At 38.1% G+C, this 24,521-nt stretch overlaps 1 protein-coding gene across 4 annotated transcripts in view; it reads right to left on the reverse strand.

Moving 5' to 3' along the window:
* Window positions 1-1,597: 1,597 nt before the first annotated feature.
* Window positions 1,598-24,521, reverse strand: part of nat16 (N-acetyltransferase 16) — a 37,028-nt gene continuing 14,104 nt past the window's right edge. For 2 of the 4 annotated variants that reach the window (XM_044097919.1, XM_044097918.1), the window contains 4 exons: window positions 13,846-14,071; window positions 12,054-12,278; window positions 11,620-11,954; window positions 1,598-11,103 (listed from right to left, as the gene is read on the reverse strand). In XM_044097919.1, the coding sequence (XP_043953854.1) occupies window positions 10,875-11,103; window positions 11,620-11,954; window positions 12,054-12,278; window positions 13,846-14,061 (1,005 nt within the window). In that variant the 5' untranslated portion in view covers window positions 14,062-14,071 and the 3' untranslated portion in view covers window positions 1,598-10,874. Of the gene's footprint in view, window positions 11,104-11,619; window positions 11,955-12,053; window positions 12,279-13,845; window positions 14,072-20,121; window positions 20,353-20,439; window positions 22,911-24,521 lie in introns of those variants that run through there. The other 2 variants (XM_044097921.1, XM_044097920.1) reach the window with 2 other exon arrangements.

Below are 24,521 nucleotides of genomic sequence, written 5' to 3' on the forward strand. Positions count from 1 at the left end.
GCCCACCACCCAGGGGTCAAAGCCTCCTGCTTCTGTCATATCAATGATTACTTATTTCATTCATATGGCTCTTACAGAGCCTCACTGAAAGCTTGTTTATTATCATTAACTGTTTGGTGCAAAACACTGATTGAAAATTGATTTTTTTTTTTTTTTACTGGATGTTTATGTTTATTAAGGCTAAGATGGAACGGCACTGAAACCCCTTTAACCCATTCAGACTACAAACACAACAGAGACACAATCAAAACTGTCAGATGACTTATTACCCCGTGATAATAACTCAGAAATAGTCCAAATAAGTACGTATTTTTATTCCTGTCCTACTTACGGAAAGTTTCTGTTCAGGCCTGTCACGATAGCAAATTTTGCTGAGCGATTAATTGTCTCAAAAATTATTGTGATAAACGATAATACTGTTTGAAGACTTTTTTACACTGATTTAATGGAAATGACATAATAATGCATGCGATTTCCTGGCAAAGATAGATGCACTTTATTTTCAAAAGAACACTTAACACTGGAACTGATAAAACAAAAAAAACAACCAAAATTAATAATAAAATGGATTCTCAGTCTCCATTATCAAAAATGTACTTGAATAAAAACATCAAAGTGTAAATAAATACTGCATTCTGCACTCTTTTGGTTGAATGCAGTATTTATTTACACTTTGATGTTTATATTCATCAAAGTGTAAATAAAATGTAGGCTACTTGAATAAAAACACCAAAGTGTAAATAAATACTGCATTCAACTAAAAGAGTGCAGATTATGAAGTCTGTATACCATATTACCCTTCAGTAATCATTAGATTCAAATAGAGAAGATGGACACATCGACTACCTGATGTAATAGTTCAGACTACACGTTAGTTCACACCAGTGCTCCTCAATTCCGGTCCTCAGGCCCCCCTGACCTGCATGTTTTCAGTGTTTCCCTGCTACTACACACCTGGAATGCCTGGTTTTAAAATTAGTTAACTGGACTTTTATTTTGTGCCCATTGTTGGACACCACAGGCATGAATGAACCCGATCGAAGCATTATACCTAGGATTTCTGGTATATAATGTGTGATCTCTCAGGTTTTGAAAATGCCGGCCGACAGCTCTAAGATGGTGTAGTGTGCGCTGGACATTACACTAAGGAAATGAAGAAGGGGGGGGGTCAGTGGAGAGCAGCGGAGTTGAGCCTTTTTTTCATTCAGTGTCATCAACAGAAAGAGAAAAAGGCCGGAAGAGACGATAAAGGCGATAATTAAAATGACGTCTATAGTTTTAATTTATTGTACGATTGATTAATTTATCGTTTATCGCGACAGGCCTAGGTCAAATGGTCTTGTGATTGCTTTTTATATATATATATATATATATATATATATATATATATATATATATATATATATATATATATATATATATATATATATATATATATCTGCACATATTTCTTATATTTATAAATAATAATCAATTTGCACCTTATTTTCTGCAATTATCCTTGCAGGGTGAGGAGGGGATGGATGTTGGTTACACCCTGGACACGTCACCAGTCCATCGCTACATCTCTAAATTCATGCAAAACAAATGACTGATGTTCGTGTTAGATTGCCTTTATTATGTTATGATTTTTTTTTTTTTTTTTGTCTTGTCAAAGTTTTTAGTACATGTACACATTTTATCTGTACAGTGTGAGGGTGACATTACAATAAAACTACAATAAGAAATAAAGAAAAAAAACAAGATAAAATCTCAAAAAGCCAAAATCTGTATCACGACATTTTAACTTATGAGACTTTAATAATAATCATGTAATGACATTTAAAAATGCTTCTAATTTAATAAAATAAAAACCAGTTTTGTTTCTATCATCACAAATTTCCACTGTTTTTAACAAACCTTGAAAAATATTCATAATGTTGATGTATAAATATTGGCCTGACGTTCTTTATTTTACCACTTATTTAACAAAATCTGGAATGAGCATTGCAAGAACAATGTTTAGATAATTACATATAAAAATAAATATTTTCTATATAAAGTACAAAAACACACTTATTTTACATTCAAGGAAATTTTGCCTTTAAAATGTTTTTTTTTTCCATTCATAAGGATTTGTCTGATTTATAGAAATAATGAACATCTTTTTCTGCACTTTGTTTTTGTGCAGCTTTAATAAGTGGAATAAACCTATAAACAGGGTGAGCATAGAGACAGGTATTCATTACTCTTAATGTACCTTCGAAGTCACCTTGAACTTTTTCACATTTTTTTAACCTCCTTTAAAAAAAACAACTCTGTGTTTGATTGGGGGGTTTATGTGTTGAGCAGACAGCAGGCTGGTCACTGACTTTTTGAAACCAGAGAACATTTCACTGTGTGAATTGATCAGAAGTCGGTATCGTTCTCTGAATGAGAGTCAGCAGGAGGAAATCCCACAGAATGCTCTCCTTCACCAAACACACTCCAAAGCCTCATGTCCAAAGTTTTCCCGCTCAAATTGCAGCAGCAACATCAGACAAGGCAGACAAAATGAGAGAGTGATGGAGGAAAACATGTTAATTTTGAAAGTTGAGAACGACAGTAAATGACATCATCAGTCCCATTTATCATTGGCTTTTTTTGTGCATAGACTTGTGCATATTATTGAATTATTGTTTTCTTTTAATTTTGCTTCTCGGATCCCCGGGGTCCACAGCAGAGTGGAGCGAACGGCACCGTAAATTAGGGTGATTGAGAACCGTGGTGGAGCGAGATGCTTTCAAGGTCAGAGATGATAATTAGATGGATTTTTATTATTATTTTATTGATTGAATCAGTTACCTCTACAACGTTCTTTGTGCATAGACTTGAAACAGTCTTTGGTCTGTACTAAGGAGTTGTGTGCGTTGTAATTTTTCCAAATTATAAATTCATATTTTAGAATTCTCTTTTTTTCATCTCTGTTGAAAAAAAAAAAATGTTCAGACTGTTTTTTATTTTGTTTTGTTTTTTTCAAATGGTGACAAAAAGAAATCTTATGGCATTTTCATTTTGTCAATTTACACACACCTCACCTCTTGGTGCTGACGCACAAACACCTTCAACTTTACACACAAAAAACTTCCATCAATTTATCATCAATATGCAGCCTGTAAGAGGACATGGGAAGAAAAGAAATCATCCCGACTTACTTTCTCCAGATCCTGCAAATGTTCCTGTGAAAATGTATCAAGTTCCTGTTATACAGGAGCTTCTTTATGCTAACCAAGAAGCTTCAGAGCATCCTGTTAATGGTTAGCATTAACAGGAGAAACATAAGGGGTTATTTTGTATTTTTTTGTTGATTGCCCATGTAGAAACCCACTGAGGCCATCTAATAAATCAATAAGCGTTTAATAAATGATTCTAAACACAATACAAGTTTTTATCTTTAAGTCGTGCAGAGAAATATGAAATTGCTTCATTTTATGAGACCCATCACAGATTATGATGGGTCTCAGATTTTTTTTAAAATATTTCGCAGGATCTCAGAAGACTTTGGGAAGATCTCGAGAAACTTTCGCAAGGTTTGGAGAGAGAAAGTCAGAATCATTTCCCCTTACCGGCTCCGTTCTCTGTACATCTCTCATCTGGACGCCATCTGAGAGCTGACGGCGGCGCGTTGAAGAGTTCTGGTTTGGTGAGAGGTTTGGTGCATCTAGCTCAGGTACCTCAGTGCTACAGGAACATTTGCTGAGAGGACTGTTTGCGGGATCAGGTAACGTTCAGAAAGTTTAGCCAACTAATGATCACTTCAACTGGCGAAAGGTTCAGTGAGTTGAAAATTGTATCACTGAAGAGAAAAAGTTACATCTTCAGCTTGTTTAAATATTAAACAATGAAGTGCAACTAAATATTATCAATAACTGAGATAAAATTGACAGGATTTTTTTAAATACTTTTTTGTTGTCCGCCATTTTGGCTGACAACGAAAAAGTATACCGCTTTAGTTTTTATTAATCTATTGACACAAAAGTGGAACTTACAAATATACTCCATTTCCATTTATGTGGCCCACCCATTTTTTTAAGGCTTGGCAGAAAAGATTTCTGGCTCCATCACTGAGTAAAATGTTAATATGCCATAGAATTCCCAAACTAGAAACAAAGATTTAAACACAACCACACCACGGTTTTGGTGAGTGCGTCAAGCTAAGGTAGCAGGGCTGGAAGGCTGTTCGCAATGCATTGTGGGCCAGACATGCGATGTTCATGCAACATCACTGAGGTAGATACGTTTAGAGATTATAAAGAGATTAAATTTTAATCATTTTCCCAATATCCACTATCTTTGAAAAGTTTTTTTTTTTTTTGAACAGTGACTGAAAAATCCATTGGTTCCACTACAAGCCTTGGAATGCTGAACCACTGCAGAGGGACTGTTCTCCTGACGGGAGTGTTTGCAGGATCAGGTAACGTTTAGAAAGTCTTGCCAACTTCTGATCACTTCAGTCGTCACAAGTTAACAGGATTTCAAAACTTGGTGACTGCAGAGATTGATGATAATATGATGTGGATTACAATTAGATTGAAAGACTACAATAATAAATTTGTCACACCACATTAATAAATTTAAATACATAAGCCACAACCTACAATAACTCTGAAGGATTTGAACTAATAGGAGTTACAACATTTAATTTTCCTTTGGGATCTCATTTTTTATTAGACCGTCCAAAAAGAAATTTCTGGCTACACCACTGAGCAATACACAACTTTCACATTTTTTATGAAAATAAAAATGTGACAAATGTAGTATGTGTTCTTTTCGGCTGAGTCCAATGTGTGCAATTTAAATCTGTTTCTTGAAGTTCTCAGAGGTTTGCTAGAGAACATCAGTGAACATTATGAAGTCCAAGGAACTGTAACTGAAGTGAAAAGTGGTTCTACGACGTGTTTAGTCAAAGGGGCTGAATATATTATACTTTAAAATGTTTTTCTATCCTTTTTATGCTGCTTCCCAATTATGCAACACTCCATGTTTGGTCTTTCTCCTTCAATTCCAATTGAAAAAATGAGCTATTAACTCAATTTAAACGTGACAAACTGTAAAAATGTTCAAGGGTTATGGGTACGTTAGCAAAGCATCTGTCCGTCAAAACGATTCATGGCGTTACTGTCACCATGGGAATGACTAGATGAAGCTCGAAAGAGACTAGGTATAGAAAACGGGACATCCTTGTCAGTGTTTTAGTAACAGTCCTAGCTAGGCTGTCATTGGCTCAAAGTGATCAGTGCATAAATAACGGTGTGCTACGGCACACGGAGGGGCACTACGCTGTCCAGAAACCCCGTTTAGATTCTGAATGTGGTATCGATGAAGAACCGAGGAATCCTGACCCCGTTGGAAGTGGGGCATTTAGCATCCACACCCACCCTCCCCCACAAACAAACCGGTGCCCTGAGCATGGTTTACAAAACTCTGGTAATGAAAATATCTGTAAAATATATAGCTATAGCTTTCTCTTGAATGACAACCGATTAAATAATCAATCATAATATGTATAATTTGTGATCTAAGTGGTAAAACAAGAATCAAATTTGATATTTGCAACTAGATTGAAAAGTGTAAAGATGTTACTAAGCCATACAAACTCTTTACCACATGCGTTAACTATGAATATTAAATATTTAATGCAAAAAATATAAATAAATAAAGTAAAGGCTCGGTGTCTGACACCTTCCTTTGCTGGGAAAATTTTCTTCCAAAATATGAGAGCAAATATTTTAAATTCTAATATCTTAATGTTTCCACTCAGAAGTCAGATCTCACGTCCCAAAAACATCTGGCTTGCAAAAACGAATGGCTTCTCCACGGAACCATTTTTCTGCACATGTTGAGTGTCTCATGTACAAAAACCTTCTGCATTTTGTTCATTTCTGGACCTTCTAACTCAGATTGTGTCTAATAGCAGGATTAAACACGATGCTGTGTCCTTTATGGCTACAGGTGTTTTTTTTTGTTTTTTTTCTGCTCTCTTGAAGAAAAAAAAAACAAAACTGTACAATCTCCCTGGATTTCATTGAATAATTGTGACATTTTCGTGTTCTTTGAAATGTGCTGGTTTTATTCGGAGTTCATCCCAGATTATGGGAAACTAACTGAAGTCAACGAGAACTGTAAACTGTAAACATGTACACCATTCTTAAAACCATGCATGTACACACTGACGGGAAAAACGAGTAAAGATATTTGCTCTGTTGGTATAATCCTATTTACACCTCCCTACAGAGTGCAGTGTGGTCTACCTCTGGTCTGACCTGTCGGGAAAACGAGATGTTTTGATGAGTCAAGCCAGCTCAGGGTTGGAAGAACAGAGTGATGGAGTTGGGGGAACTATCTTACTGTTTGACCCGTATGTTGGTTTATCAATTGACAAACTTTCTCCACAGTCATAGCTGTCACAGTGTGTGACACAAACCTGTGTCTTCTGGAATGTGTAGTTGAATAGACAAGAATCCACTCACTGCTGTGCAGCTGTGATTATATCTACATCTATTGGTTGGGTTAAGTGTGTGGCTAAGGCTTCCTGAGAGAAGTATCCTCTATTTTGACTAACATGCACTTATCTTTTAAAAACCACGATGAGACATGGAACTGACACCAGAAATGAATTTAAGCTGATTACTGAAGATGTACAGAGCACCACAATGATGGCTTTCTTAGACTTGAGATGTTTTGGTTTTTTTAAAAAATAGTTTAAAACCCATTTTAAATGAATATCTGTAAGCTCATTGGTCCAACGGTGCCCTCCGCCCGGATGGCAAGACGTGGCCGCTGAATGGTTCAGGCATCACCACATGTTACTTGATTGGTTTTACGATCGGCATCAAAAAAGAAAAGAATTCACACAGACATGCAGATAGATTTGCTAATTTGCTTTATTTAACCAGAACGAAATAAATTATTATGGGATGTGAGAGTGTCGCAGATCAGTAAAAGGTAGTTTGTCTAAGCATCTTCAGCAGTGATGTAAAAGGAGGCAAAGCACAATTAGGAATTGTTTTAGTCACAACGGTAACTAAGAGACAGAAACTGCTTTATCAGAACATTTGCCAGTCACACCTGCAGAAGGAACTTGAACAATCTACCAAGGTAACAGGGAAATGTGTGATGAAAGGGAGACATGATGGTGGTCCTGTCACATTTCACATGTTGAACGTCTGAACAAATATTGTAAATTCACTACAGAGATATATGCTGTCTCCTTGTTTTTATTTCTCTTCCATTGCTGGTGAAACAACATGTAAAATAATGTTTTAATATTTTAAGAATCAATTTGCAGATTTTTTTTGACTCAAAGAAATATAGTCAAATACCGTGTGAATACAGTGCATGGAGCTGATAAAATGGGTGTGAGCTTCATGAGTCCAAACCGAAAAACACACTTCATGTTACCTCCGTTGGTAACCTGAATAATGGCAGCTATATGTCTTCAAAAAAAAAAAACAACCAATGTTCAAAAATCGTAACTATGATTAACTATGAACTTACAGAGCTTATTTAAGATGGGTTTTTAGAAAGATTAAACAATTTTAAAAACTTTGAGTAGCCCCCTTTTTAAATTGCAGAAAAACAACTGACATGTAAAACAAAAAACAAAAAAAAAACAAATAGCAGGACAAGGCACACACCTTCACACCTTCATCACTCCGTCTTTCCAACCCAAAGCTGACCTGACTCCTAAAACCGCCCACAGTGGCTTCTAATGGCAACTGTGCAGAACAAATCCGTTTACCTTCTCCTAAAACGCAGCTCATGTTGGCCACTGTTCTGATTAAAAATAGATTTATTAGAAGTGTAAGTAAATGACTGCAGGAAAAGAGAGGCAATGTTGACACCTAATAATTTGCTGTCTTTCTCTGGCTGGACTGATCAGAGTTCTTCTTTTTAAACTGTGAACTTGTTCAACCTCTAAAGGGGCAGTATTATATGTTCTCTATAGGCACACAGTAACTGTCACTATCACTATTATAAAACTACTGTATACATCAAACATGACTCGAGAGAAATTTGACTTTGCAATTCAGCGTCTTGTAACTGGGCCTCTGCCTCTTTAAGACGTTCCTGCTCTTTCCCACACTTTTGCCTCCAGCGCGTCAACATTACGCTATAAAGTGTTCGCAAGCATTCATCAGACGACTGAACTGAGAAAGAGTTCATATAATGAGCTGAACAGATGTGTTTGCTAATTGCTGCTGCTGCTGCTAGTTTGAAGGAGCAGAGTGCCCTGTAATGCAGAAGCTTGGAAGCTACATCTCTGGAGAGGAGCTGTGCGTGAAAGGCGGTTTTTTGTTCCCCCAGGCGTCTTAAAAAACCTGAACGGTTGCCATGGGAAGTTCAAGGATTTCTCAAACATTCATGAAAGAATCAAAGCAACTCTATGGGTACGTTTTTGATGAGGGAATGACACTGCATCGTGACGTAAAGCTCCAAAAGTCGATTTAGACATAATACCGCCCCTTTAAATCAAACCACTATGTTGCTCTTCAGCTGTAATCAACAGGGTTCCTCTCTGTCAGCAGTGCTGCAGTTTGTAGAGAAGTACAGACGGGTAAGGTTGAGAAAAATGCATTTTAAAAGGCCTTCATCGCCATCCCTAATGATACATCGAATGGGAAGAGATACAAAAGTTTTCATTCAGTCTCTCATGTTTAAGAAACAGTGGCGATTAAACCTGGCAATGTAAAGTTTTATTATGACCACAACGTTTACCATTTGAAGAGCCTGACCTATTTAAATCTCAGCCGAGAGCACCGGGGGAAAAAAAAATTTAAAAATGGTGCAAGAATCGGTATGACACCAGAATCCTGGCTGCCACCAGATCAGGAAGACGCTGGATTTTAAGTTGATGTAAAAATCCGTCCTAACTCGGGAGCTGCTAAACAGAGCAAAGCTGCGATGGCTTTATGTTATGTTTTATTTACATGTAAAACACAAAGAGCAGAGCTTCCAAAACAGGTACTTTGTACCAGCTTCATTGCTTAATGAGGTAAAACATGAGATTTTACCTCCGTCAGTGCTAAACGTTTCAGAACGGTTTGGTTGCGCGTTTGGGATCAAATTCCTGTCGAAACACCCAGACGTGTGTGTTCAGCTGCGGCTGTACATGAGAGGCTGCTTGCACTTATGGAAGGAAGTCTACTTTTAAACTTACTGCAAGTAAAGAAAAGAAAACAACTAATAACCAGGACAAAACTAAAAAAGTAATAGTACCACACTAGTATCGATCCAGAACAAATATAAATGCCTGTATCGGTAGTGTTGATCCACCCCTCCATAGAGGACAAACATCTGTGGAGCTTTCTTTCAAAAAGCAGAATGCATTTGTGCAAGAGGCACTAGAGTCAGTAAGAGAGCAGAGTTCTCAGTGGGAGCAGTTCAATATCAGAGTGAAAACGAGAAATCCCAAATCCGAACAATAAAACATACACTTCTTAAGAATATGTATATTTCATGTGTGTGTGTGTGATGAACTGCGCAGCCTGACGTCATTTAACAGAAGCGCAGTGTTTGATCCGACTGACTGCTCAGAGTCTGCGTGCGTTAGTCAGGTTTTGACGCGTCTCTGGAAGGACGCACGTTGGGATTATTGGATTAGCGGTTTTTTTAATCCCTCTTTTTATCGCCTGTTAAATATAATATTCTTTCTTTACAAGTGAGAATATTAACTGGAGGCTCATCAAAACTAATAACAGAAATAGACAAACACTTTTAAACTTTCCGTCCGTGATGCTGCCGGACAGAGGAGGACCAGCTGCAGTGCAGCAGGCCAAACTGAATTTAGGACATACATAAAGCTGGATCGGAGTACTTTTTTTTTTTTTTGTTTGTTTTAAGATTAACTAGCACAACACCGTACCAATGAAGTGAATCTTTTACATTAGATTTGTTACATACATATTTTACAGTCAAAGGGGAAGAAGCATCTGGCCCCAAGAGAAATTGAAAAATGATTTCTACTTGTAGAGCGTTTTGTCAAGTTCAGAAGACCCCCAAACCTATCAGGTATTTATATCAGAGCATATTAACATAATTGTAATGCACATTTAAACTGATATTTCTAACCCTAGTTATTGTTGCGACTACAGGAATGAAGGGAATCTGTAATTCTTATTTGATCCTGAACTATCCCTTCCTATAATTCAACACCTCCATTGTTTTTGTTAAAGTGCCTTTAAACTTGTGCAGACTTAGTAACCCCAACTCAGCCTTTAAACATATATAAAGTTTCAGTTTTTACAGAAAGAGCAGAAGAAGAAGAAGGTTTGAAAATGAGGTAAAGGGACTGTTATCTCTTCAAAAATAAAAGAACACTTGTACTATTTCTAGAATGCATTATTGCTACCAGCGAAACAAATCTTACCATTCCTCTTAACCCTTTAAAACAAACGGGATGTACAAAATTGAGCTAACATCAAATACACTAATAAGCTAAGAAGGTTATGATTTTTGTCTTACACTAGATTACTATTTAGGTTTTTTTTTTGTTTCAAACATACTGACACAATGAAAATGTCAATTTTCCTCAGATTTAGCACTAGAAGTCTCTAACTTTGCATGCATTGGACTTTATGCAAGGTTCAGTTCAGAACAACCCTGCCAAAAATATTTGTGCTATTGACCTGCAGGAAACTCTTTTGACTATGCAGCATTAATCATCCCCCTAAGTGTTCACTTTCCATTGAATAAAATATATCAGAATGTAAGTTTGTTAAAATATACTTTTTTTATCTTAGTATCTTTCTGTCCAAAAAAAATGTTTTTTATTTTTTTTTTATTTTAGTGTATTTGAATTCTATTTTTTTTTCTTTCTTTCCTTCTTCCTTCTTTACCTCGTTTCACTTCTTCTGCTAGATCAGATCTGACTCCACCACACATTGCTCAGTGTACTCTTTCACCAAATCTACATTTAAAGTGTTCTGACAGAAATCAGTCATGGGCCTCCAAAGACCAGGCTCCAGGAATATCTGGCACATCACATGACCCTTCAGGTTGTTTGTGTGGCGCTGAAGGTGGCACAGGAACTGCTGCTGAGCCAAACTCAGGTCTTTACCAAACATGTCAATGTTCAGGTAATACCTGTGTCAGAAGAAAAGAATACATTTACTCATTGATAAAATATATATATATATATATATATATATATATATATATATGTATATATATATATATATATATATATATATATATATATATGTATCCACAGAATATACAAAACGGTGCAGGAGGTTAATTTAATTCCATTAAACCTGCTTTCCTTATTATATGTGAGGTCTAAATCTGTGGCATTACAAGTACATCTAAAGTAAATTATTATAGTGAAAACATTCCATAATTTCTGTAACTCTAAAAAGTCATGTGTAAGACATACAAAGACAAATAGGAAGCGGTCTGAGAATGGGAGATCTAGGCAATTTTAAATATGTAGTCAATGTTTTATGCTTCACCTACTTATGTCCAGTATGTATTCCTGGAAATTATTTATTGAGCCAATGGAAAAGTTGCGAAAAATACCCTCTAAAATAGTCAAAATAATGTGATGGTTCATTTGAAGGATCTATTTAACTTGTTTTATGAAAAAATAAGAAAAGTTACCAATCATCTCCAATGGGCACCTTGAAAGGGAAGGTACAGAGGCTGGCCACGGTCGGATTGGACACATCATCCACCAGCCAGTCGATTTCCTTCTTCAGTAGGATCGCAATGTTGCTCGGTAGAAGCTTGAATGGCTGCCAGTCTTGAATGATGGTGGCATTAGGAAGCACGTCGTGCATCAAGTCAGTGGTAAGGTAGAGCTGATGGATAGATGTTTGATCGAGAAGCACAGGAGGAGGACCGGCCTGCTGTGAAGAACGAAAGCCGGCACTCGGAATAATTTCGCGAAGTCGCAGTTTGAGTTCTTCAGCTCTGAAACGCACCAGCAGAATGCCCTGTGGAGTACAGGAAATGCATTCATTGAATCCTTGAAATGGCTTATGGAGAGAGAAAGAGAACAAAAGTATTTCTAGGGCTTGCTTTGTCAACTGTACCTGCTTGGTGATGATGCGATACTTTTCAAAGTCCTTGGGGCCAAGCTGATCGTCACGGGTCAGGCGGGTCACTTTTACATCTGGATACTTGGATTTGACCAACTCGGAGCAGAAGCGCAGCAGAACTCCTGCTACACCCTTCCCCCTTTCCTGAGGAGCGACACGGAGACCTTCCACAAGCATCGTCTCCCCGTCATCAATCACACACACTGATTCCAGAGCAATCTACCAGAGAATAAGAACAAGAAAAGAAAAAGTGACCAAAATGGCACAGTCTTCATTAAAACTCTTAGTGTATAGTGATACACAGACATACACAAATGAAGCAATAAGAATAATTGAGCAAATATAAATGAGTGTAAATGTAAATAATATTGCAGTTCTCCAGTGCATCTAGACATAGTGAAGACCACTCAAACAAGTTCAGTGATGGGGTTTAGGTGAATATTTTAAGTGTTAATGCTTATTAACACAATATTAAGTGTTGATCTGCTGGGACTTTCACACACAACCATCTCTAAGAATGGTACAGAAAAGAGACACAACAGAGGAGCACACCCGGACAAAAGGACACACCCTCACCAAAATTGAAAATGAACAGATAAACTGTCAGGATGTTGGGTTGTTTCAGTTGGTTTTGGGTTTAGTTAATTTCTGTGTTCCTTAGTTCCTTTTCTTTAATTAGGTCAGCTGTGTGTCTGTTTAGTCCTTCCTCAGTCACTCTAGTTTTAATATGTTTCTTAGCTCCAGGTATTCTTTAGGTTAATTTCCTGGTCTCTTGTGTGCTCTCGCTCGGCCCCTGTGCCATTTTCTCTCTCTCCTCGGTCTGCCCAGGTCTTTTGTTCCACCATTCACCCTCCCAGTATTTAAATCTCTCTCCTGCTCACATTCCTTGCTGGTTCCTCTCGTCATGCTCCATTACTTCCCCGGCTTCCCCTGTCTCCGTGTTGGTATTTTTGTTATGGATTACGTTTTGTTCTGCCCTTGCTTCTTGCATTTTTTTTTCATCTTTTCTTTATTAAGTCTTCACTTGCTGCCTATGTCTCTCTGCATTTGGACATAGCTTCTATAAATATCACAGAAATATCACATGACATATATGTTACAATAACAATTTTTTCTGTTATATTTTGATGGTAGATTTTTGGCACAAGCAACTAGAACACATTGAGCCACCCTCAATGCATCAGCAGTATAGGCTGATGGTTGTGTCGAGGTGAGGATATTTTTCTTGCCACTCTAGGTTGGCCCAACAAACCAAATCCTAAGGAAAAAAAATTATAGCAAAATCTAGATTTATTTCATGTGACTGGGGTCAAGCTGTTCACAGGTTACAGCAAAACACACTTTAAAAAGAAACTGGAACAAGTGTTAAAAGGAAATAAACAACATAAAAAATATCCAAGAAAGAAGTGGCAACAATGTATCCAGAAGTTAATAAAACTTTATTACTCCAGAATTATCCCTTCCATCTCGCAATGTGTGGCTTCATAAAAAGTCAACATGAAATAAGTTAAAAGGTGAACCAGGCAGATGAAGAGTTCCTATGGATTGTTTCGGGTTTATTGTGCACCACATCTCCCAGATAACCAACAAAGGTTAAGTTTTACATCATGGATGTGCTACAAAAAATATGTATAAAGGATTTTTTTCTACTCCTTGTTGAAATCGAAGAATTAAGGCAATTCTGAAAGTAAACTATGATCAAACTCAGTACTAGCAAGGTGTTCTTAATAATGCGGTTGATGAATAGATATATTTGTATGAAGATGTGAGAAAGTAGCAAACTCACCACTTTTTCCTCTTTGCGTGCCAGAATGACTGTGCGGTTGGATTCCTGGAGCCAGCTGCTGTATCTGGTGGGAAGGTAGTCCAGACCGCCATAGATGTCCTTGCTCATTGCCATAATTTCATCAAAGTCCTCCTCAGTGGCAATAGCAAACTGAAGACCAGCTTGGGAGGGGGCCTCAGGGAGCTGAGGAATGGTCAGGTTGGTATCAATCTTCATCCTGCAGCAACTGATGAGATAAAAAGTGAGGGAAATGCATTTTTAAATATCACAGAGGAAGACCAGCAAAGACATCCTGCAGCTCTTATCTATGAGCAGTGATGTCAGTAACGCTTTACTGACGTCAGACCACTTTTTTCAGTAAGGAGTAATTTAACGCATTGCTATTTCAAATCCAGTAGTTAGACTACAGTTACTTGTCGAAATCGCTTTGCGTTACTAATTTCTTTTGTAACTTTATTGTATTTCCTCTACGTGTCTTGGGGAGTGACCACCTCTTCCCTCCATAAACAATGGAGGGAAGAGGGAGATGCGCATTTTGTTGGTAGAAAAGCAGGAACTACTTTGAGTTTCTGTCGCCAAGTCCAATTATTATAAGTGGCTTTGGGCTTGTTTTTTTCTAAAGTTGCTTGCAAATTTAATGAGTTGCAGGTTGCACCTTTTTGGGCTCGTTTTTGAACGTGAAGTTGCTCATTTGGTTTTGGGAATAAGCAGACATAAACCCCAGAATGAGTTGTGGAGCCGCAGGAGGAGCGCTGTGCGCTGCGCTCCGACACCAAACGCAGCGCCGTAACGCAGAACCTGGAGGCCTTCTTTGAGTTAACCTTCTTTAACTCTAAGAAGGTTGAAATCCTTCTTAGAGTTTTCCAGATAATAGTGGAACACACAAAATCACAAACAAATTACTAACCTTTTTTTTCCCTTTTTTTTTTCTTTTTTTTTTTGTTGTAATTATTATAAAATCTCCACTTCAGTTCAACCTTATGAGTGGAGATACATTGTTGATATTACCTTTATGAAATAACTTGCAATTAAGTTTTGGCAAAGATCAATGTCATTTTCACAGGTGGCGGAGTGTTGTTGTTAGCAGCTGCTGAAAGTAACTAAAAAAGTAACTTTTAATGTAAATTAGTTACTTTCCAAATCAAGTAATTAATCTAAGTTACTATTTCAAGGATTAATCAGTAAACTGATTAAAGTTACTTTTTCAAAGAAACTATGGCATCACTGCCCATGAGTCATGAATTATTTTTCTGAGCTTAACATGTTCAGTTTTCTAGAAATAATGAGCAATATTACCAGCTCTTTATTGCAAATATCTGTAGATCATAAAAGTATACACTCTCCTGGACAAACTTTACAGAGCAGCATGGATAGTTTTGAGGAGCAACGGTTTGAAACTGTGAGTGTAGTGTTGAGGCCAGCAAACCTCTTAAAAGTCAATTAAAAGGCTGCAAACCTTCAAGCTAAGCCAAGCCCAATTTCTTTTAATCTTTTCCTGTCTAAAATAAATAAACGAGTCAAATGAGTGTAATAGTTAATTAAGTTTATTTAATCAAGGGCAGCATATAGGACACTGTTACAAGATAAAACAATCCAACGGTTGTTTTGTACAAAGGATTTCAACAAAGGCTAATTTGGAAGCACAGTTCTTGGTTGGACTTTTTAAAAAATACAGCAAAAATATATATATTAAAAAAAAGAATCAAAGAGAATGAAATGGGGTCGAAGAGTCAAAGATAGTCAAAGGTTTTAGAATACTGAAACCAAATATTAAATATTAAATTTTTTTTTTTAATTCCAGATTTTAATGCAGTTCAAAAATGGCAAGTTCAACAAATAGCTTGAAATGGTACAAATGTAAGTGGTGAACTGCCAACTTAAAAACAGCAAAAAAACCAGTAAGTTTACCCCAGACTGAAAATTAATGTTCATTTCAGGATTATGCAAAAAGACATTTCTCTGTGAACATAGAAAAAAACAAAACAGCCCCACAATATGATGCTGCCACTCCCATACTGGACAGTTAGGATGGTACAATCTTCTTCCAACTAGAACGACGGTCATTGTGCCCAAATGGTTCCACTTTAATTTCATAGGACCACAAGACATGCCTCCAAAATTGAAGGTCTTTGTCCCTTTGTGCATCTGCAAACTGCAATCTGCCTTTTTATGCTTCTTTTGAAATACCTGATACTGACCAAATGTATGTAAACCTTTGAATTTGAGGAAAGTTACAAAAAAAAATTTCTAAAAAATTTTCTCACCACGTTTTTTGGTATTTAGCCAATGGAAATAATTTAGGTAATTTTAACTAAGCTAAAACAAGAAACGTTTGGTGTGATTGAACTTCAGACAATGACAAAAAAAATGTCTTTTTAATTCACTGAATGCAAATATCTGGTTTCAACTGTGGATGTCACGTTCTGCAGGAAAATGAAATCAGAATCTCCTAAAAACTTTCGGTAGAAGGCAGAATGAAGTGCTTTAGAGATTTCTTGGTAGATGGTTGCGTCGATTGTGGACTTCAGAAAACACAGCAGGCCAACACCCACAACAATCACCGAGTGTGGAAACTTCAAACTTCAAAGTGGATTCTGTGCATCTCCACTTTTCCTCGAGAGTCTGGGACCTTGATTTCCAAATGAAACACAAACTTTACTTTCTGAATCCATCAGAGGTCGCCTCTGCCCACTTCCGAAGGGTTGCTTTTGTTTTTTTTTTTGGTTTCTTAATTTTTCCTACCAAGAATTCCTTCTCTAATCCTGGATAATCCTCGGCTTCTGGAACAGAACCCTCATATTACCAAGTCCAATCCACATATTGAGTCCTGAATAGTTTTCCATGCTTACAAATATGTTTCTCCTTCAAGCCCTGTGTCATTACGTGAAAGATATAAAGAAGTACGCAAACAGGTAAAGATCCATAAGAGCGGCTAAATTAATAAGGAGACAACAAATTAGAACAAATAAGTAATAACTTTTCCTTCAGTCCCTCCCCGGTTCCTCCATAATTGTATGAATCACATAATGTGAAGCATAAAAGCAAGGAATTTACCTAACTTTAAAAAGTGAATTTTAGAATCAGTTGGATTTTTTTACCCAGTTAAATCACTTCTTACAATTCTATGAGACAGGAGCTGCATCAAACATGAACAGCACTTTCATAGTTAAGAGTTTTGGTTTGCTCCAATAATCATGTCCCAATAAACTATCAAAGGGCCATGTGAGCTGTACGGGCATTTGCAGTCAAAACAAAGTCTAGTCACAACAGATAGACGCAGTTACTCTATGCAGACGCTGGTATTTTCCCATCATTCAGAGGACCTTGGCTGAATAGTCTGGTCCTGTCCTGTCACTGAGCTGGATGCTGTTTTGTTTTCCTGTTTCTGTCTCGCGTTCGCGCACATGCACTCATTGATTCATTGTTCTTTTTATCCTCTCATGCTTCTGCTGGCTTTTTCCATCTGGCTGGCAGTGTACTCCACACAAATGGAATTTGTGAGCAGTGACTCACAGCAGATTCTTATCCAGAGCAACATAAACTTTTGTTGTAGTACACGTTAGCCAACAATGACTCTTGAAAAAAAAAATATATACACTGACGTCAGTTGGGTCAATACAGCTTAAGAGGTAATAACTGTAATTCATAAAGGTACCAGCTTAATGATACAGTTGCATACAACTAACTGTACAATCATGAAACACTGGGGTGTAATTAGATTCTGGCTTCTAAATCTTGCAATATCAAAACATGATTTAGTTTTCGTCCCCATATCAAATACTGTCCAATGATTTTTTTAAATTTTAATTTATTGTTTTGCAGAGTACTTTCTAACTTCCACAAAGTATTTGGTAAAGTAACTTACCACTCTTTGGCTTACTAAATTTTTATGAAACTATTAATATAAATTATTCTGCAAGAACTGCTGCATCTCAAAACTTTGTCAGGTTCACCCAGGAGTGTGACGTATCTGAGTTGCTTTTGGGGGCTACTGGTCCTTGTAGATCATAGTTGTGGAGTGGAGGATGTCTGGTTGGGGAACTACAAGGTCTCATCTCTGGTTTTCGCAAATGGTGTTATTCTTCTCACCAGGAACTTAGCAAAGCACTGAAGACTGAGAAGAGAGTTAAAGGACTCTGCATGATTGAGCCAAACTGACAAAATAACTTTACTTTGTCGCAGCTGTGTGATAAAAATTGTGTTATTTTGCTGTCAGCCTCATGTCGTCCGCCCCTTCCTGTCACAACCCACCCAGATAAACCTTTCCCCCCTCTCTCCATGCAAACCTGTTGTGTGATTGGTCTGAATTTCATGCGGGCACTTATTTATGTGGAAAAGGTAGCAGACTTTTTCTGCTACCTTTTCCAGAAGAAGTCTGGAAAAGGTAGACTTTTCTACCTTTTCCAGAGGTAGTCACAGTCAGAGTAGATTTTGATTGTTTTGATTGCAATTGTTCGAGACTGTAAGGAAGTACGTACTGAAATGTCAAACTCCTCCTGCTCGGTTCTGGTTCAGTGCAGTGGGAGAACGGCTCACTGATGAGTTTCTTTCTATTTTTTTTATGTGAAAAATACAATGAGATTTTGCAGTCCATCAGTTATGTCTTCCTCCTCTGAACCTGTGAACTTATAATAGTTGATCCATGATGTGTACTGCAACGGAACGGGGCGGCGGATCTTGTGGATCCTGAAGGGTCTGTCTAAAAACAAACATCCAAACACCACATGACCGCATGTCGACAATTTGCCTTCGATCTGACCATGCCGGGTCCTTAAGTTGGAGGCCATGGTTCTCAATCAAAAGAATCAAAAGAACTGCTCCCTCTGTGGATAGTATTTCTAGAATGCTATCCACAGTAGTCTCTGCTTTAGTTGGAGGAATTAACTTATCTAGGTATCATGTTCATGAAGAGGACGGAGCAGCAAATTGACAGACGAACTGGGGGAGTGTCTGCAGTAGTGCAGACAAATCTGTCTGTTGAGGTAAAGGAAGAGCTGAGCCAAACAGCATTCCAACCCTCACCTACAGCAGTGATATGGATCATGACCAAACGAACAAAATTCCAGGTGCAAGGAGCTCGAGCCATGGTTCCTTTTTATTAAACACATCATCGTCCATCAGGATGCTTTCTGGGTCACTCCCTTTCCTGGTTCCCCAGGCTCATTCCAATGGAAGGACACCACAGAGCAAACCCAGGACTCACTAGAGGCACCATCAATATTTTCTGGCCTGGGACTACCTGGTAATTCCCCAGAAGGACCTGAAGAAAGTTGCTTTGAACTGGGATGTCTGGGTTTCTCTACTGGACCTGTTACCCGAGATCCTTAAAGGTTTGCAGCAAGATGCTGCACATCTTTTACAAGTCTTGTGTTGAGAGCATCATCTCTTCTGCCGTCATCTGCTGGGGCAGCAGCATCAGAACCAGGGATTTAAAAAAAGCTCAACAACTTGATAAAGAAGGTTCTGCTCTGGGGACGATTGTGGAACTTCTGGAGATGATGAGATGATGATGCAAAGAAGGATTTTTTTTTTTTTTTTTTTTTTTTACACCTAGGTGACCAAGCTTGCCTTCTTACAAAGTTCAAGAAGACAGAAATGGCAGTGCCAAAACACTACATAGAAATCTTCTGTCTGCAGGTCATGTGGTTCAGATGCCTGAGCAAAAATAACTTGAGGCCCCTCATCACAAGAAGGCATTCTGTTGCAGAAGAATGCTATTGCAAAAGTGCAATGCAAAAAAACTAAATTTCAAGAGGGAATCTGAAACTAAAACCATCTTACCACGCTAGCATCAATCCAATTCCGACTGGGTATTGATAGATATTGCGGATCAATTCGCCCACCTCTACTATCCAAACCAGCCACACTGTCCTGTCTCCAAAAGCATTTGAGAAGTTTGTAGGAATGAACTGCTGATTATTTTGCACTTAGTTTTCTGTTTTAGTTAGGAAGGCAAGTTTTGGTTTATTTACTTTTAAATAAGTACGTCTTGGTTAAGATGTGACAAGGATGGATCCTTCACGTTATGATCTGGCCTCTCTTACACAATTTGCTTCTTAAAGGTTTTGTCTGTCCTGCTCTTAGGAAGCCGTTCAACCCACATGCAGAATCAGACGCCGGACACAAGTTAAAGAAAATAATTATTTATTTACAAGTGCATATATATATAAAAGATGTCTTCTCTAGGGGCCTGGCGCTACACAGGATCTGAAAGAGGGAGACTGGTTAGAAGCTTGCCAAAGGGGTAAATAAGGATCTTGAATAGATGAGTCTTACAGCGTTATAGGAGGTTGAAGTTTGGTCTATGGGCTGGGATCCTGCTGGTGATCAGTTAAAGCTGAGGAACCCGAAGGTTTACGTCCAGCAGGGAGCGAGTAGGCAGGCAGGCAGGCGTGAGCGTTGTCGGGAGCAGCGTCAAGTGATCGTGCCATTCGTTGAAGATCCATAAGATGTCTTGTTTCTCAGAAAATTCTCCAAAGTGAGGAACCATTAGGAATTCATCAGAACCTGGGGACACAAGAGAACACAAGGTAAGTTCAGAGGAGAAACTCAGAGAGTTAGTCTTCTCAAAGAGGCACAAGGAGCTCAGAGTACCAGTGTTGGTTAATCATCAGACCCTGAAGGCTCCGCTGCTCCTTAAATGCTGCTGGCAGCTTGATTGGAAATGCCGCCCAGGTGTGCTGGCTGCCAGATTCCCACGCACTGCCACAGAGATCCTCTAGGGAGCAGATGACTCACACTCACACAACTCAGAACACCCACGCTGCAGGATCACGACAGTCTGGACCTAAATTATTGTATCTTACATAGCAGACACATGGCAGCCTGATTTCTATCAAACTGACCAAGGTCAGCTGTAGCTAATGTGTAGTAGCTTACCGCCATTAACATGTGACTAGCGTGTTTCCATCCAATTGTCAAGCGAATTTTGAGAAAATATTCAAAATGTTGCAAGAAAGATAAAACAGAAAATGCAGATTAGGCGTGTTTCCATTCTAGTGGTTTGGAGTGAATCAACCAGACTGCACAAAGCAAAATTTCATTAGATGTTGATGCAAAGTAGCAAGGAGCACATGTCTCAGAAAAGTGGAGAGACTCCTCTCCTCCGATTTGGTTTGGTGTCCCACCACTCCCCTCCCAGGCTGGACTGCCTCTGGTCGGCCACTCCGGACCGACGCTGTGCTGGAGGTTTGGACCCTGGAAGTTTAAGTGAAAACTGATTCGGCAATTGTGTTTACATCTCCGCTTTAGCACATTAACTCTTTTTTTTTTTTTTTTAATGTAAAAACGTTTTTGCAAAATTCAGGAAGTTATTTTGAGTTTGCATCTTCCATGAACCTTTTTCTGATGCGACACTTAACAATGCACAGGAAAAAAAAATGTATGAGTGAATGGGTGAATGACTGAATGTAGTGTGAATCACTTTCGGGACTTCTGGCCCTGATAAACTCTACAGAAGTACCGGGCATGTACCCTGTCAATGAATCCCAAATAATAAGAAAGAACAAGAGAGACAGTAATACATGTCATATGATTTATTTCTGTCTGTTAACGTTTATTTCTTTCTCCTTTTTTGTAAGAAACAAAACACATTATAATTTCTCTCTGTCTTGGAGCATTTTGTCCTTAACACCAAGGCCAGACATTAATGGTAACTCTTAGCTACTTTGTCTTCAGACTTGGAGTTTTTTACTCCTGTCTGGATTTAAAATCTTACTTAAAGGGCCTGAACATTATGATTATTATGACCCAAGAACAAAGGGTAGGGCATCTAAAGTAGCCTAGTAGCCAACTTGGCGCAGGCCTCCCTGATATCATGGACCTATCTGAGTCTTTGCTCATCTATAGAAGTTCTTGGATGACTCAGCTGTATCAGTGAGGGTGAGTACCGGGTCACCCCCAACCAACACACAAACATCGAGCACATGCTCCCTAACGCAGACGTCACCAATCCCACCCAGAGGGGGACACCCTCATGAGAGCTCCGCCCCCAAAAACCCAGTAACAACACACCCACACAAACCCCGCTCCAAACACCCACATCCCACATGACACCATAACTACTAGAAATTTTAATATGCCATGCTTTAAGACGATACCTCAGAATAGCTAAGAGAAGTTTACCAAAGCTGGTAAAATGTCAAAAACCCTCAAAAATGACCTTTTGATCCAAAAAGGTAGAGTTTTCTGTTGGTTTTAGGTCAAACCTCCTAAAGACTTTTACTTATCTTGTGTACACAATTGTTGTGCAATTACATAAAACATACATGTTATCCAATTTCACTTTTTAAAATTTCTTTTGTGAGATTTTTAAACAGACAACGCAAAAATGTTCAAATAAACATTTCTGACATTCGAAAAAACAAACAAATGTGACCAATATAGCCATGCTTCTTTTCAATAACGGTGTTAAACTTACCATTCATGGAGTTTCTGTTTCTTGATCTGTTAAAGACCGACTAGAGTTGTACTGTCTCCCGTTTAGGAACTTCCAACACGTTCTCAACTGGGTTCATGTCAGATGAGGAAGTGGATCATGTCATCATAAGTTTTCAACTTTAATGCTTTTACTGGCTACGCAGAATTTCTGTGATCGTCCGTTGGACGGTTGAGAACAGCAGTGTCAGAATATTTCTGTGGGATTCTGCAGGAAATGTTTAGGTCCTGGAGCTCTGCCGGTGGGAATAGTTTTGACGGCATCATGGAGTTCAGTGGTTATTAAAGATAACCACTACATAACCTGTTCTGTTTTCATTCATTTATTAATCCCAACTAGACGGTTATTTAAACAGTTTCTTCTGGAACATTTATTGATGTACTGATGCTGTCTCTGATTATTGAAATTATTATATTTACTTTAGTCTTTTTCAATTGATTTGCCATAGGTTTGGTGGTTTTATTAATATGATCAAAGTTCTCCAAGCTAAACCTCAGTATTTGCAATTGTGTTCTTGCTTCCGGTATTGTGTTAACTTCTAATTTCAGTTTTCTCACTTCATTTAAATGTTCTTCCTATGATGTGACAAAGATTTCTTCATATGTAATTCCAATTCAGCGGCCTTTTTCATTCATATAGAGAAGAAAGAAATGTTGGCATATGTATAAACCATTGCTGCCTCCCACATCATAAACTGCTCCCTACCTCAGCACCAACATGACAGGCCATGTAAATTATCGTGTGCTATCCATCCCAGGCACTCTTGAAATTGATTTTTATATTTCATCTGAAAAACATGTAAGCAACTATAAACTCACATAGTAAGAGACTAACATACTCTTATATATTTTAGACTATTGTCCTCAATAAACTCTGAGTGATTGCATGGTTGATATGCTGATGACTGTGAGGTTACTGAGGACTTTGAGACATAGTGGACTTCATATACGTTTCAGTTTCAACTTTGAAAAACTCCTAAATATTTCAGAAGTGCCCCTTAATTTTTATTGCGAAGCAATTGATACATCATGTATCAATTATATCATTATCAAACATTCATAATGCTGTGCCTCACAGTGGTTATTTAGCAGTAGAAATTCATGGTCATGATGTTTTATTTTGAGTCATGTTCTATCTGTGGATAGCTTTGTTTTTAGTTTTTGTCCTTTAACACAATTCAGCCTGATTTTAGTAATTCAGCATGAATTACTTTATTAATTTGATTTGTCGAAGGTTCTGTATAAATGACATTTATTTACACTGACATCAGTTTGTCATTTTCTAACCTAATCAATTTTGGTCAGATAAATAAAACTGGGCCGCTGCTAGGAATCCATCTTGTTGGTGTACGTGTGTGTGTTGGTGTGTGTGTGTTTGTGAATGGGAGGCGGCTGCCGTGTGGTTCTTCAGTCAAACTACACTGATAATGATTAATGCAGGATTAATGGCTGTTTCATGGTGTGGAAAGTGTATGGAAATACTGTACATATATAATAAATGACAAGTGCACAAATTAGTTATCAGCCATAAAAGCAGTATTAATATTGTACATTAATATTAGCATTAATTTTTATATTGATCCATCCCTGTTCAACAAGCTTTAAAAACATTGTTGAGATGAGCCTAATGCAAGTAATCACAGAAGGCTAACATAACTTTCCCAGCAAAAGCTAAGTGTTTAAGGGACAGTCATACTGACATAGCAAATGGCTAACAACTAAAACAAATGGGCTTAATTATATTCCCAATTTGTGAAATATTCACAATAGTAGACCAAGCAGAACCTCTTCCAGTTAATGGTCATTCAACAGGATCCAAGCTACACAATCGTTGTCATTAGTAGTTGCATAGTGCATTTGTATTAGGTCCACTTGGGAGACAAGAGAATCCTCCTTTCAGACGTCAGCAGCAGGCTGCATGCAGTGCACCAACAGAGGGTTCCCAGTCCCCGCAGGCAGACCAGAGCTCACCCATATACTGGAAAAACAGGACTTTTAATGCATTCATAGAGGGCTCATGCTGCTCTATAGAAGAGCAACCTTGGGCAGCTGCCCACATCGCCTATATCAGAAACCAGGTTTCATCCTCCTTCAAACATTTCGTCATCATCGCTGTCCCAAAGAAACATCCCACGACTGGACCCGACGTAGGGATCTGATCACATGGTTTCAAATGCGATTATTATGCAAAACTGATTTACTTAATGTAGGTTCAAGCAAAGCACTTGCAAATCAAGCAT

Source organism: Gambusia affinis, linkage group LG18 (genome assembly GCF_019740435.1).
Source record: "Gambusia affinis linkage group LG18, SWU_Gaff_1.0, whole genome shotgun sequence".
NCBI classification, from domain to species: Eukaryota; Metazoa; Chordata; class Actinopteri; order Cyprinodontiformes; family Poeciliidae; genus Gambusia; species Gambusia affinis.